Raw genomic sequence first — 17,037 nt, forward strand, 5'->3', positions numbered from 1 at the left:
TGTACTGGCGGGTGGTTGAGAAGAACAGTCCCCCAGCGACTCGAGGATAACCTTCGGGTCCTCCATTGAAGATGCGAATAAGAATAGACCCCGAAAAAACAATAAAACAGAGGAAACGCCGATTAGCTGAGCCCCGCCGACTTGAATAGCTACGCCGATAAGCTGAGCCCCGCCGACAAGATTAGCTACGCCGAACGGCTACAAGATAAGCCAAACGGCGAATGACGTCCGGTGACGAGGGAAAAAAAAAAATAAAGCAAAACAAAAATCGGCAGCAGTGAGTCCTCAGTCCACAGTAGCCGTTCAGCTGACACAACCGTCAGCTAGAACGAAATAAAACTCTCTGAATCCTGTCGATCACAGAATTTTGTGCCCAGCCAAAGGGAGGAAAAAGTCCAAGACGATAGTTTGCGAGAGATGACACCGCACTTGTAGGTATCCGAAATAACACAGTTGCGCCAAACGGCTCGGTAGACGCCGATAGGCTAAGCAGTAGGCCGTTAAAGTAAACCGACCCGGACAAAACCGCGACAATAACATCAAACAGGAAGACAACCGTTGGGCTTCAGCGTAAAAAATACGCAAAAAGAGCGAAAACTGAAGCCTCGTAAACCTAGTCGCCGAACGGCTACGACGCGTCAACCAGCTACGGCGACCACGTGGTGACTTACAGTCCTTTGTTAACGGTACTATTTTTGTACCTTAATATCTCGGTAACGGATTGACGGAAATAGATCGAATTTTCAGGCATTAAATATAATCGTTAAGGCTATATGAAACCGACAAAATAACAGTCCGGAGGCACACGTGAGGCCCGACCAAAGTCGAAAACTTCGGACGCACGTAACTTCTAAACCGCTCGGCCAATTTAAAAACATTTAACACTCACAGTTTCCTCGTTCCTCGCTCTTTCCAACAATGTATAATACTCCTATTAAAGCACAGAATATCCAAAGAAAACACGATCGATAAGCGGAGCACAAATCTCAATGCTTGCAACAATCGCAAGGCAGTCCCGCTCCTCCTTTCTTTTATGTAGTAGGCTGAAAATGGAGGACCATCTATTGCATGTAATACCGACCTGACATCTCTTGGCAATTGTGGTGTATGACGATTTTAAATGGGGGTTAAAAGTGAGATGGATCCTCTTCCTGTTTATCTCTTAGCATTTCCATTGAAATGGTGGATCCTGCCTGTGCACATCTGTGGCATTCACACATTCTTCGTATAAGGTTGTTGTAACCATGCACCCTGGCTATCTCTTCTATAAGCCTTAACTCCTCTGCCAGTGCTTGTGGAGTAGAAAAATGTGCGAATGCTCTTTTAAGGCCCCAAAAACTGCCGTCTTGTATGGAAACAGATCACATGATCCAATTGGTATATAAGTGGAGATAGCACATGGTTTACGATAAACAGACATGTATGTGTCCAACCCCTCAACTCTGATATCTATGTCTAAGAAGTGGACTCTGGTGGGCTGTGTTGTTCCACCTCAAGGAACAGCCTGTACAGATTGTTGTTCATTGTGTTGAAAAACTGCATCAGATTCAATGTTGTCCTCCAGAAAATGATAATGTCGTCAATGTATCTCTTGTACAGAACAATGTTGTGGAGGAAGTGGGGGAGGGTCCTGCTTTCCAATTGTCTGACAATCAATTCACAGAGATTTCCAGAAACTGGACTGCCCATGGGAACTCCTTTACTTTGTGTGTATACAACCATGTTAAATTGAAATATAGAACTATAACACACCAAATGGGCCAACTCCAGTACGTGTTGGTGCATTGTTCTATCGTCCACTCTTGTAAACAGGAAGTTTCTGAGAGCACAGAAACAAGAGGGCAGCTCCATGGAGGGGTACAAGGACCGAAAATCCAACACCATAATGTACTTGGGGAAGGTGATCCCTTTGAACTGCTCTAATAGTTCTACTGCACTGGAGATGGCAAATTGATATCCATCCAGCTGTGGAGTAAGCAGGTTATGTGTGGTTTTCTCCAACCTATGTGTAGGCTCTAGCCTTGTCAACCATCGGATGGAGTTATTGTCCTTGTTTGTGTGTCTTGGCAAACGCAAATAATTTAGGGATGTCAGGTGCATCCATGACAATGCTACCCATAGTTAGTTTGCTTGCCAACTTTATATTGGCAAAACGCTTAACTCTAGAATGCAACTTATCTATCCAGCTCTCTGCTACCTCTATACATTGCATCACATTGACGTATTCGCAAAGGCACCTCTCATATGTTTTGCGCTTCATAAGAACGAAGACTCTGGCTTTGTCTTCTCTGACCAGTGTAACTCTATTTAGATGTATCCATCTACTTGTGAGCCGTATCTTTTCCCTAAGCTCCAGAACTTTCACCAACTCCTTAGTCTTTTTGTCTGAATGTGGCCATCCATCTATAATAATATTTTTGCCTATCAGATAGGCCTTATAAAAGGATCTCAAATTCGGGATATAAGATCTTACAGCATCGTTTATGGGAGGTGGAGGAGTGAACGCTGGTCCAAATCTCAGGACTTCCTTGACAAACCCTAGCACTTATAAGTCATCCTACACAACAAAGGGACATTCCTGTTGTCTGCAGCTCCTGAGCAGTTGAAAGTGCAAAATCCAATGTAGTTTCTTGTAATACTTCTTCATGTTGTATCTCAGGCTATCTTGTATGTTGGTGTTGTTAATCGCTAACATCCTCAGGTCTTGTTGGAACAAAGAATTCTCAATGTCTATAAGCCTCACCAAGTTAGAATAGAACAAGTTCCTGGTCTCCCTGATGGCCCTGTTCATGCACATCCATCACAGAGAGATTCATTTCCAGGCGGCAGTCAAATACAAAATAGTGGCATAGGAAACATCCATTTCTTTTGCAAATCAATAAAAAATCCAGCCTTGCTCTGGCCTTAGTTAGGCCTATCACCACCTTATGATAAATTCTAGCCAGCATCGCTGAAGAATACATAACTGCTCACCACACCAGGATGAATATAAAATAAGACTCACTTGAACCAATAACCAGTGTAAATTACAATTAACTCTTGAATAACAATTGTTTTTATAACCCCTTCTGGTTTCTTCCTTAGGTTTTTCTTAATTCTTAAGGAAGATCCAACTTAATCAGAATTAAGAAAAGCCTAAGGAAGAACCCAGAAGGGTTACGAAAACATTTGTTATTTAAGAGTTAATTACAATTTACACTGGTTATTAGTTCAAATGAGTCTTATTTTATATTCATCCTAGTGTGGTGTGCAGTTATGTACTATATTTTATATACTTTATTTTATTTTATGATATTGTCTCTTCAGTAAGCAAGTATAGTTTTATTTAGTTATGTACTATTTTTAAACTTCTGTTATTAACAATGTAATACAGTGATACCTCAGTTTTTGTCAATAATTCATCTGAAAACAATCGGTGAAATCTGAAACTGATGAAAACCGAGGCAATTATTTCCATATGAATCAATGTAAATCCAATTAATTCATTCTAGACTCTCCATAATACATACCAAAAACACATTTTATAGAGAATTAATATAGTGTTAAATACAATAAGAAATTAATATAAAGACTAATCTAAAGGAAAGCAATGGAATTGTTTGGCTAGACATGCGGGGTAATGTCTTGTCTTGTAGAAGCTAGTTGGACATGAGCTTCTAGCTTATATCGCCCCATGGTAAAGTATGACGTAATTTTCATGTAATAGTAGTTGTATGCATTTATGATGTTTGTATCACAGAGAATAATGCCTTCTGGGAGGTCTGTTTAAGGGTAACTGGCCCCTATTCAGACGTTACAGACGTGGAGAAAACCCAGAAAACTCCACACAGCCAGCCTGTCCTGGTGAAGCGTGAACCCACGACCAAACTCACAGTGTTCAGGGAACAGAAACTTTGGCCAATGGTGGGCTGTTGCAGGGTAATGCTGACACAACGAGAAATAACATCACACTGAGCCGGAAAACGCATGGGTTGCCCTTTGTTTTCACAAAATTAGCAGTGATACCACTTGGGCACACTGACGAAAACCAAGACAGATTTTTCACGAAAAAATCGACAATAACCAAAGTCAATGAAACCGAGGTATTACTGTACTTAAATTAATAAGTTATTTTTAATTCAAATAATAATAATTAAAAATTAAAAGTGCTGTCAATTGGCAACAATTGGAATGAATTAAGAAGTACTCTAAAGCTGGCTCCAAACAATTGGTATTCACTGACTGCCTAGTAATTACCTTTTGCCAAAGTATTTACTGAAGTGTTTGTCTTGTGGCAAGCATATATGTACGTACACACATACACTTATTTGCCAAGCATCAGTTTATTATGGGAATTACAAACGTATTTTGTGAACCTGTGTTCTTTTCATATTGTTGACTTGTTAAACACTGACTTTATAGTGTATTTTGAAGACACATGGCAAATTCTCATCGTTTATCTTTATTTAGTTTGCTTGTCCAAGATTTGTCCCCTTTGATTCAGTACAATATATTGAGAAGGAGTGGGAAACACTGAATACCAAATATTAGTCACAAGTAAATCATCCACCCTGTGGCCACTAAGAACGCCTTTTAACCATACTCATTGTGGTTTCAGCCAGATCTACAATGGGAATGGCTGGACAGTGAGGGATGGGGCCTAACATATCTGGGGCAGACTAACTCTGAAATAATTTCTGGGGTTGTTCATGCAGAAATTTCCAGATCTAGAACCTCAGAATGGTAGATTGATGCTTTAACCATAGCAATTAGCTGGTCATCATTCAAGTATTTTTTGTTTGAATGAATTTGTCACTAGTTCATTTGAAGGTATTATTATTATTATTATTATTAATTTAGAAATGTTTATGAATTAAACCTTTAAATCTATTAGTCATTTAATGTTATCAGAATTATTAGAGAGGTTGCGGAAGTTCAAATGTTAAATTTGTACGGCAAGCAGAAGTACACGCTTGACGTTTGAACTCCAAGTAAAACACATTGTGCCACATGTTCATGTTTACGTCATCATGCACTGACTCATGGGATATTGTTGAAAAATGGCGGAACACGTTTAACAATGACGAATGTTACTAGCGAAGGTAAATAAACAAATTAAACTATTTTAAAGTATTTATAGGATGTTTAATAACACTAGATAATTACTTTTAATTAGCGTCGTGTCTCCTACCGTATGATTGGACAATAGGACTATATCTCATACTTTTGTGGAGGGAAGTAGTGGTTTATGTAAATCCGAAAGCAGCTCAGGAAATTATTTTTAGAAAATTTACAAACATATTATACTGTTGATGGTAGAAGGTACTGCGAAAGAACAAACCTACTCCTACAGAATTATGATAAGCTATTATGAACAGAAATATATGTAAATTCTATAGGCACTTCACATCACTTGCAAAAAAATTGAATAATTAAATAATTTCGGGATTAAAATTGTCTGTTTCTTTACAATATTATTCGTAAATGCTTAAATAATCATTATTTTTAAAACATACGTCATAATTTTAACCCCAAACACAAAAAAAAATGAATAAGTTTAGGCCAAACTTTTACTTGCCATGCTAGACATAGCGAATGCCATTATCAACCTTGTAGAATTGCCAGATGGCGGCACTCAATGTCCAACATTCATGTTTTGGGCTGAAAACATTGGCCACAACCTCTCTATTATTTTTTATTTTATTAAACTTTGAATTATTAATATAATAATATAATGTTCTGATCAATTAATTATTTATTTTATTTATTTTTTTTTTAGGGAGAGCTTATTGATTTGACTACATCAAAAACAAAACCTTCTCCCTCATTAGAGAAAAGACTGTGCTCAGATGATATGTCGATAACAGGAAAATGGAACGTGTTGTTGAAAGATCATTGGATATTAGGATGGAGTTTATTAAATCAAAATGATGTGTATGATTTACATCATAATTTGTTTACATTATCACATAAAAGTTTTCTTAAACATTTGAATACTTTACAGATTTATTTTGGATATTAATGTCCATTTATACCATGAAAAAGAAATAGTAGAATATAAATGTAAATGGTACAAACATCGTTTGGAAAATAATCAATGCTGGTTTGACTTTGCTCAAAATAAAATTGAAAACATGGAGTTTAAGCGGGGAGACGTGTTTTCAGTAGTGGCTTCCATTCCGTTATCCATTTTTACTGGATCGACAATTTGTGTAATATCGTATATAAAATGGAAGACTAAATCGATATTTGAGCCAAGTATAAGTGAAAAGCACACGTCTCTTCAATGGAATGTATTGAATATTAAAAACATTTTTGATGAAAATAGTTTTAAAGGTAATCTTAAAAGTAATAATTTTGTTAAAATTATAAATATTAAAATTTTCATTGTTGTTTTATTAATTATTTTGTATTTATATTTATGATTAATGTACTCTAATATTTTATATGGGGAAAAAATATATTTTTTCCATATAAAAATATTAAAATAATATTCCATATAAAAATATTAGAATGCATTAAAAAATCACAAATGATAAGATAATATACAGAAAAACTCATTTAAAATTTTTGTTGTTAAGGAGTTTATTTCTTCAAAATGATTCAGGTTTTCAGTTCTAAAGTTCAGAATATTCCAAAAATATTGCTATTATTTTAAATTATTGTAATTATTTAATTATTATCTAATAAGTATGCAATGTACACCGATTAATAGAGCAATCTTTCAAGTTCCATCTCTCATCTAAATTCAAACATCTTGTTGTCTTACAGCCTGTAGGAAGTGCCAAGAATAAAAGTGGCAAACTCCACAACAGAGAAGGCATTTTGCTAAATCAGAATCACTCATCATTGTGCAATACGAGTAATTTGTAGGATTCCTAGATTTATGACTGTTGTGGAAGGATTGACAATGAATATACCTTAGCAAGCATAGAAGGAATTTGAGTATCAGTCAGATGTGTGCTGTGCAAAGTGACATGCACGTATTGAGAAACTGTAATGGGCAATTGTGAAACGTGGACAGTTTTTAGTGTTTTAATGCACGTTGCAACATTGTCAGATAATAATTATGATAATTTAAAATGGTAGCATTCTTTTTGGAGACATTGTATTTGAGTTTATTACAAAATAATATATTGTGTGCATTATATTGTCTATATGTATATTTAAAGTTATGTAAATACTAATTTATGATTTTTAATCTTTTATATTAGGTTTAAATTTTGAACAAAAATTAATGTCATTAAGAATTCTTCAAGAAAACAGGATAATTGGCGTAACTTCTTCACACACTGATCTGTCATGGTTAGAGAGAATGTTATTCAGATCTCTTAACTTTGAAGTAAACTGCACAAATGAAAATTTCTCATCAAAAGTATATATTTTTATGAATCCCTGGAATCCAATTTTTGGTGGAAATTTCTCAGTGAGATTATTTTCTCCAAATAAAGCAGAAATTAATTTTTATTTTAGGTATGTTGTCTTAAGAATAAAATATGAACATATGTTAAATCATAGTATGTAATTTTTGATTAATAATTATGTATATATTGAAACAGATAGATATTAAATGCAATACTTAAATCCTTTCTATTGATAAATGAATTGTTTCAATTATCAGTTCACAAATATTATAAGTGAACATATTTACATTATTTCATATTGTATTGATTTGAGATAGTTGTATTTTACACATTATAATCTCTATATTTAATGATAATAGTCTCATTTAGTACATAGTGTTAAAAAAACTTTTTTGTATAGAAGTTTTTCTATTCCATTAGATGTAATATGTCCATAGTGGCCAAACTGCATCTTGCAAGCCACAAATGGCTCTTCTAGATTCTTCCTATGGCTCCTATACAGCCTACTTATACAATTTCTTTTTGTAAACTTAAACTTTATATCAGGGTTTTGGAGCGGAGCATGGAGCAGGTGGAGCAATGGATTTTTACACGGATCAGGAGCGGAGCCAGAGCACGGAAATTTGTAGTGTTCCGCTGCTCTGATATATATATTTTTAATATTTGAGCCGGTGAGAATGGAAGTGGCATTAATCATAAAATTTAAAAATTGAGTTAATTCCATGTTTGAAATCCTCTGACATAGTTCTGTTTTGTTTAAAATAAAAGTGGCTTTAGTCATTAGTACAGAAATTCACCACTAGGAGCAGCACTAATATTCATTTCTTTCATTTGATTTTTTAATAACAATTTTAACAAACCATTAAATATTAAATTAAATTTCTCCAATTAGCCATAAAGTGACTTACGCCACTTACATTCTCACTGGCTCATTTCATAATTTGCATTTTGCATTGTTAAGTTTACAACACTGATATTTTAACATGTTGCAAACTTGTCAAGCGACACATAACCTTGCAATTTTTGCGTGTGCTTGGTCGTGAGTGTGACAGTCGTTTGTTTCTGTTTGCAATCAGTTTGTTATAATTGTATATTGTAATTCGTAATTTGTTTGTAGAGGTAAGATTATTATTATTTGGTTATTTGTATGCATGAATGTTTATATGCATTATTTCTCAATTAATAACACCTAAATACAGGTAGGCCTCCTACAACGCAGTACCTTTACAATGCATTTTTGCTCCAATGCGGTTGGAAAAACACGGTTTAGGGTATTTAGAAACAAATTATCTTTCACATAACAGAAAAATTGCAAGGGATCACATAAGTGCAGTGGAACTTGATGAAACAAGCTCAGATCTTGAAATAAGGCCAGTCAAACATTCTTGAACAACTATAGTAAGTGACGATAAGGACTGAATTTGTGAGCATAACATTATGTTTCTTTTTGATTTTAACTTGAAATCATAATCTTTTTAGTTTTTATATGATGTTGAATTTTATTTAAGCTTTTTATGTACTGTACATAAATTTAAAAAGTGATGAAAATGTTACACCATAAAAGGTAGTTTTTCTCTTTAGAACTGAATTCCAGTTTTTGTAGTAAGTTGGTGTCTCCTATAACACGATTTCCCACAACACGGTATTTTCAAGGAACATATCTACCGTGTTGTAGGAGGCCTACCTGTATTTGATTATTTAAGCATCAAACCAAATGGCATCAAACCAAAATTTAAAACTGTCACTCGTGATAGACAGTCTGTTTATGGAAGAAGAGCTTACAGAAATATGTGTATTTGAATACGATAACAGGAAGAAGTCAATTACATGCAAGATGGAACACATTCTAAATGGCAAATCTATACAATGCAACTTCAAGGCAAGTGGAACTAGTGTGTCGAAAAAGTTCAATCTTTGGTGGCATGTGAAGCATAATCATCCTGAAATTTACAAAGGGTTAGTTAAAAAGAAGGATCAACAAGACAAAGCCACTGCAAGAAGAAAACGTAATCACGAAACTTTTACCATTGCTCTTTCGTGTCATAAGAAATGCAGAACTGATCAACCAAGAATTGATACGTATTTTACATCATCGAAGATTACAATCACTATGGATAGTAATATTAATACTTTCTGCGAGGGACTTGTTGAGATGGTTTGTATGAGTATGACACCACTCACTACATTCACATTAAATAACAAAGGATTCCAAAAGATTGCTGGCAAAATAGCTCAGAAGCTTGGTGTATCAACAGAACATGATGCTGTTTGTCAATTAGTGATAAGCACAGCAGAGTCTGCTTGCATCAGTCTAAGACAAACTTTAAAAGGACAATTATGTTTTTTAAGCTAGATGCTGCAACCTGTGGAAATAGAAATTTTCTTGCCATTGATGTACAATTTTGGAATGAAAAAAATGAAGAAACTGAAATAAAAATATTGGATATTGTTGATACTGAAGAAAGGCATAACTCTTTTTATGTGAAAAATCAAATTAAAGAAATTTTAAACAAATTTGAAATTGATGAAAAACAAGTACTGAGTATTTGTGTAGATAATGCAGTGAACATGACATGTGCTGTAAATAAACTTTTTGATCATGAAAATATTTCTCAGGATAAAAACAATGAAAAAACTGAAGACATTGAAGAAATGAATGTAGACATTTTGCAACAGTGGGTTAAAAATCCTTTCCTGATATTGCCAGTGTGGACTAATGATAATACGAAAATTCAAGTAATGAGGTGTGGGATTCACACTCTTCAACTGGCCATTTGGGATGAATTAAAGAATGAACAAATAATAAAAATATTAGGGAAAATTTGACAGGTTGTGGTAAAATTACGAACGCCAACGATTCATTATGTTTTGCTGAAAATGTATCGTAAAACTCAATTCCTAGACACAGTAACAAGATGGGGTTCTACATATGCCATGCTTGATCGTCTTTTTTTTTTCAAGGACTATGCGACCAAGTAGCTGCTGCTGGAACAAAAGACTTAGAACTTAGCAAAGCAGAATGGGATGAAGTAAAAGATACAGAGCTGTTTTAGAAAAACCAAATATTTCGACAATTGCCCTTCAAGCTGCTGATCTTACTCTGGAGATGTTTATGTAAACTAGAAAAATGTATGGAAGAATTTGGAGGATATGTTGCATTAGGAATTCTGTCCTCCATGAAAAGTGGGATAAAAGCTTCTTCAAAACACGCATTTTCTTGCTGGAGTGTATGTTGATTCTAGGTATAGAATCCTATTAAGTGTGGCAGAAAAGCTAAAAGTGAGAGAAGGGCTTTCAGACATCCAATAGCGAATCAAAAGGCAAATACTAATTGCTTTGGCTGAAGAGCCAGCAATTGTTGAGCTGTCTCAGCCAACCTGTAATATAATAAATATAGATTCGGAAGACAATTTTGAAAAAGAATTGGATAGAAGAGAAAACAGTCGTCGAATTTACACTATACATAATACAGATGACAATGAAATAGACAAAAATATTGAGAAAGACTGCAATGCAATAGAGGATGTGGGGAGATTAAAGGTGAATGTATTCGAAGCCATTGACCATTGTCCGGAGCACATTAGAAAAGCATGCAGAGTCGCTTCAAGCATGCCAACTTCTCAAGCAAGTGTTGAGCATCTAGTTTTCCAGATTAAGATTAATTTTAAGTGATAATAGGCAGTCAATGAAGAACAATTTGCCGTCTGCCATTTTTTTTTATTAAAATTAACAAATAAATTTTAGATTTTATGTTAATTTTTTTAATAATTAATAAATTAGTTGTAAATGAACAAGTTTTTTTTTATATGTTCTATACTTATATATCAAAGAAAAAATTAGTGTAATTCCTATAAGAATATTTTAACCGGAGCATAGGACAAAAAATAAATAAATATATATTTATTTATTTTTTGAGTTGCACTGCTCCGGCATCAAAGTATTTGCTCCAGCTCTGCTCTGTCCCATGCTCCGGTTAAAATATTCTTATAGGAATTACACTAATTTTTTCTTTGATATATCAGTACTGTACATATAAAAAAACTTGTTTATTTACAACTAATATATATTATATTATATTATATATCAATGAATTACTATGACAATGATGTAGCATGAAATAGATGCACCATTACACCATTACTGCAACAGGTAGCACATAGCACTTGTCTGCATGGAGTATTGTTTTGCTCCTGCCCCTGTACACCATACTTCTCCTGTTAGCAATAGAGTCATGCCGGTTATGTATCTAACTCCAATCAGGGAAAAATTTTTGAATTTAACTAATGTGACTTGCGGTACAAATCAAAAGTTCATATATAGTGAGTCTGGTTCTCTTTCCCTTAGGATTTCCATATTTGGTCTCAACATTACATTTATCTAACTATGTTCTTGAGATTAAGGAAGGACATTGATGGATGAACAACAGTGGGAATTTATAGGTCTGCAGTTTTTTCAAATTGCAACCCAATAAGTACCTTCTGGTAACCAAGTGGTTAAAACTACTAAACACCATTAGTCAGTTGTGGGTTTGCACATGACCAATGGGCTGGCCATGTGGAGTTTTCTGGATTTTCTTTGCATTAGTAACACTTAAATTGAGGTCATCTTTACATAAGTCTTTCCAAGTACATCATCCTTGGCAAATTGCTCGAGTGTCACGTTGCCATAACCAAATAAACCAAACCAATTCTAATAATTTTTCTATGAACATGATATTTACAAGGACATGCTTAACTACCGGGAAACCTGGAGATCCTGCCCCTCCCCTGATTTCATCTCCCCTCAGTAACTCATAAACCCTTTGCCCCAAACTTCTTTCACTGATACTGCTTAAGATATTCTAATGTTCAGCCAAATTAATGCATATGGAACAATTTTAAGGTACAAAGTAGAGTTCAAAATCTTTTTCTGTGCCGATGTTTATTTTTCCTATTTATTATCATGATGACTGCTTCCTTCAAAACTTCCTGTAGTTGTAGTCTATGTAATGCACACTTTATTCACATGTTGAGTCTTACTGTCAAATCTGCTTCCACTATTACATCTTATGCTGCAACTTTCAAAAGTTTCCTTTACTTAGATGTTTACTTTTTCAATCTGGTTTCACCAGATTTTTTTATGGGATTACATAAAAGTAATTATTCTTACATTTTTACAAGATTTTCTTATTTAAACAAGTCTTATATCAAGTTTTTCGAATGTTAAGGTTAGCAACTTTGATCATATATGGGGCCATCACAACCTGTCCAACACGGATCTCTTTTCAAATATTAACAGTAGACCAGTACTAAGTAGTAGTTGTTGACCATCCTCTCTCTCAGGAACAGGACTACTACTACTTTTGGTCAAATTAACTTCAACCTCCATTTGCAACAGTCCCTTCTTCCTATTGGACCTACTGGTATGGTGGTATTGAAATAGGAAAATTACATAATATCAGATTACTGGCCTGCACAAAATATGATTTAAGTGGTTTTTGAGGGTGCCGAGCTTAAATATTTGGTCCATTTTTGATTCAATGTCAGATTACCGGTTATGTGTCTAACATTTGGAAAGGATTTGATATTTGGCTGTGAATGAAACAGTTCGGTAGTGCTAACATTAGAAAAAAAAGTACGATATCTTAACTTCAGTTGATGTCTACTTGACCAATGAAATTGTGCCATTTTGTACCATCCGAGTATCACGATAAACGTGACAATAGTATGCTAAAATAACCAAACTCTTTTTATGGTTTTCATTTTAATATTTTTGTATAACTATAAAGGTTATCTTACGTAAAGGTTTATCACACTGAGTGACTAACTGAATCTAACAGATTTTAAAAATTCTTTAAGTTGTGTACAGTAGAGGAAGAAAATTTTAAAAATGTGTTAGATTGGTCACTTGGTGTGATAATCTTTATGTAAGATAACATTTGTAGTTATATAAATCAAATACTATAATATAATATAACAGAAGGGTTAGAAGGACGAAATAATCTAATAATCTTAATGTTTGTACTTATTTTTTGCCCATGCAATGCTGGGCTTACCTGCTAGAAGAATCATATATTGGTAATTTGATGTTTATTGTATTTATGGTAATTTAATTAGAAACTAATTATCTATTTATTATATTTATTATTATATTCGTTATTTATTTATAAATTATTTACTTTAATTATTCAATTACGTTAAATGTAACCATAAAATACATATTTCTTTTTTAACTGTCCCCATTCTGTGGGCTCTGAGATGACCTACTTTTAGCACGCTCACTGTGGGTTCAACCAGATCCTTAATAGGGCCATAGGTGCCTAACTGCTTGACCATCTGGCTCATGGTTTTATTTTCACTAATTACCTGTTTGTTTGGCTTTTCTATCCACATTATTCAGAATTAAAAAGTTTCTGATGATGTACATTATATTTTTTGTTTAAATTTAATGATGTAATAAAGACAATTTTATAACGATAACTTCTGGATTTTGAATATATTCTGACTTTTTTGTTATTTACATCAGCATTTAGGCCCTACATGAAAGTGTATCATAGTTCACTTAAAATTCTTCCTTGCCAATATAATAATGAAACTTTATATGATTTTCTACTGTTTTTATTCCATATTTTACTATATTTATATCTCAAATTAATTACATTTCAAAAAATTGCATATTTTAGGGAAACAACTCAACTTCTAATTTTTATTCGTTGGCTTCAAGATTTGCTTCCCGAAGATATTAATATTCATGCTGTCGAAAACGTTGTTAATGTTGATGAAGAAAATCCAAATTTGAATTCGTCATTAAAAGAAGAATTACAATTAATATTATCTTTTGTAAATGAAAATTCTGTTAAAAACAATGAAAATTGCCAACTCAATGCACAATTAAGTCAAGTTTGTTTAGATGATGCAGTGTTAGATTTTAAAGAGTATTGCAATTTCAGATTTAAGTTACTAGAAAAAGAACTTGAAACTGATGAAATTGTTGCTCAGTTGAGTTTATGAAGATATTTTAATTCTTGTATTTTATAAATTGTAATTTTTGTAAATTATTTTTATATTATAAATTATAATAAATAATAATGTAAACAATTTTTTATACATTAAATAGTTTTATTTGAAAAGGGTGATTAGAAAGTTTCCATACAAATAAGTGGAAATAAAATAAAATTTAATATCCTTTCTAATTATAAGAAAAGTGGAAATTTAAAATATTATTTTATTGTTAATATTTAACTTTGGTACGACATTCTTTAAAATTGTGTTCTAGAGCAATGCTGGAGTCCATTATGTTATCTAATGTTTCTTTGTCTGGAAATAGGGTGTAAATTTTAATATGTTTTCAATATAATTAAATTGTTTCAGATACAGGATGTTCTCCTTGAATGTCTGTAGTTTTGTGAATAAATATGTGTCGGAGAATGTCTGTCAACACTCCACGTTTTATGTGCATACACTTGAAAGAGCTGCTGCTGCCACACGGTGATAATTTAGACATGCACTGCCACATGGTCTAGATTACTGGGACCCCATTTCTTATCCTGCCCAATCACCTGACATCATCTCTTTGAACTTTTTTCTTTATGGTCATGTCAAAGGTCATGTATATGCTACAAAAGTGCCACATTTGAGAGCCCTGCATACAAGAATTGCTGATGCTATTAACAGCATTATTCCGAACAAGCTATCTCAGATGTGAATCAAAATCAAGTACAGATCAGATATCATACTTGTGTGAGAATCTGAAGGGGGGTATGAAAGTAATTAAGTAATTAAATAATTAAGAATTTATTTTAATGCGTTGCAGAAAACGGAGAGGAAAAGGTCAATAGAAAAACCCACACACATCCTATTTCTCGAGATTTCTCGATAGATAAAACAGACCAAATATCCCTCAGAGTTAAACAATTATTACTAAGGTTGCAATACAAATCCTGACCTTAGTCACACCCGGCAATTAATTCCATTTGTTTGACAACTGTTATCAATTTTATGAAGTAAACTGAGTAACAATACCAGATAGAAAAAGGTAATAAATTTGTCAAAACATTCAATTTCCGACAATTAACGTAAACAACTCCCGGACCCAGTTCAAACTTAGAACATATTACATCACAGATAGCATTAGTCAGCTTCCAGATAATGCAGAAAGGGGTTGCAATCGAACGTCGGGGCGATCGTCCAAAAGAATACCTTCAGCCAGAAGACTCTGTTCGGACCTTTTTTTGGCCACCTTACCAAAAAGACTGCTAGAGACTTGATCGCCGCAGGTTAAGAAGTATTTGCCTAGATTATATAGAGAAACTCTCTCCCTAGGTTATAAGATAGACCGATGCTAAGGTAGCAACTAAATTTCTTAGGCCCGTACTAAAGCCCGGATCCGCGACGGCCGGCCTAATCGACGTCTACCGGAGACGTTGCCTCGTTAATTGTCGTGCCGAGAAGGATTTATTTAGAATCTGTATCGACCTTTCTGTTTTTGTATTCCTCTGCACTCACTTTGATGTTCGTTAAATATTTTCTTTTTATAATTTAATATTTGTCACCCTCGAGTATGGCCGACACTTTTTTTGGTAACTCTTTCCGCCCTGTGGGCACTCTTATAGCAAGCCCATTATGGGTTTGGCCAGGCCCACAATGGGGCGGCCGGGTGGTGAGGGAGGGGGACCGACGTATCCGGACGGACCATCCCCCAAAAAATTCCTGGGGATTTTTCGACCCGTCCGGATTCAATCCCGGGTCCCCCGGGGCAGCAGGCTGCTAATCTCGACCGCTCGGCGACACCTTATCACGACCTCTCTAACCCTCCCACTCGATTTATTACCGTCCATCGACACAGTGACAGAACTCGCCACCCCATTGCCGGTAAGCAGGGTCGAGCTCGCAGCTCTACACCCCCTCGGTTCTCACATTTGACACATCAGGAGCATATGTGGAAATATACTGATTTCGTAATAACTTATTTTTTTTCAGATGCACTTTCTATTAACATTTTCTATAGTATTGTATTTGCATTTCTTTTTCGAAATTGATCCACAGAATTAGTCATTTAAGAGGAATACCTGTATAATGAAACACTAATCAGAGCAATTTTAGAAACAGTATTTATTCAATGTTTTATGCAAATGTTATCAAATTTTTATATTTATTGTATAGTCTGTTGTATTAATGTTTTAAAATATATTTAATCAAATAATATACAGTTTTTAAATATTAATTTTAAAAAAATTAACATTTATCAGAAAATTAATATGGTAGAGACCCCATTATCCAAGATAATGTGGATCTGAAGAGATATCAGATTATTAACTCAGATAATGCAGAAAATGTTTGGTAAAATTATTAAATATCGTATATCTCGGCAGATAAGACGAGGTATAAATTTTCGTCAAAGTTTTATAGTTTTAGCATATATCTGTCCGATAAGACGACCCCAAACTATCAACGGCCTATGAATTTACTTCAGATCAGCGATCATCGTTTGGATAATAATACTGTAGCACAGTGATTCTCAAAGTGGGGGTCGTGAAAAATATTTGGGGGGTCGCTGAAAAATCAATTTTTCCAAATATTTTATAAATTTACTATGGATTCGTGTTTAGAAATACTGTACTAAAAATAAAAAATTTATAAAATAATTTTTACTTAAATAAATTGCACATAGAAATAATAAAAATAATATAAATATTTAAATACGAGCCTAACCCCCT

General features: G+C 34.0%; 1 protein-coding gene across 1 annotated transcript in view; it reads left to right on the plus strand.

Moving 5' to 3' along the window:
- LOC136987566 (uncharacterized) overlaps positions 1-14,447 on the plus strand; it is a 34,638-nt gene extending 20,191 nt beyond the window's left edge. Inside the window, exons 5-8 of the mRNA XM_067285316.1 lie at positions 5,759-5,913; positions 5,984-6,315; positions 7,194-7,452; positions 14,005-14,447. Coding sequence (XP_067141417.1) covers positions 5,759-5,913; positions 5,984-6,315; positions 7,194-7,452; positions 14,005-14,332 — 1,074 coding nt within the window. The 3' untranslated portion in view covers positions 14,333-14,447. The remainder of the gene's footprint in view (positions 1-5,758; positions 5,914-5,983; positions 6,316-7,193; positions 7,453-14,004) is intronic.
- Positions 14,448-17,037: the final 2,590 nt, after the last annotated feature.

This window comes from Centruroides vittatus, unplaced genomic scaffold, assembly GCF_030686945.1.
Source record: "Centruroides vittatus isolate TY-2023 unplaced genomic scaffold, ASM3068694v2 scaffold_2520, whole genome shotgun sequence".
Lineage (NCBI taxonomy): Eukaryota > Metazoa > Arthropoda > Arachnida > Scorpiones > Buthidae > Centruroides > Centruroides vittatus.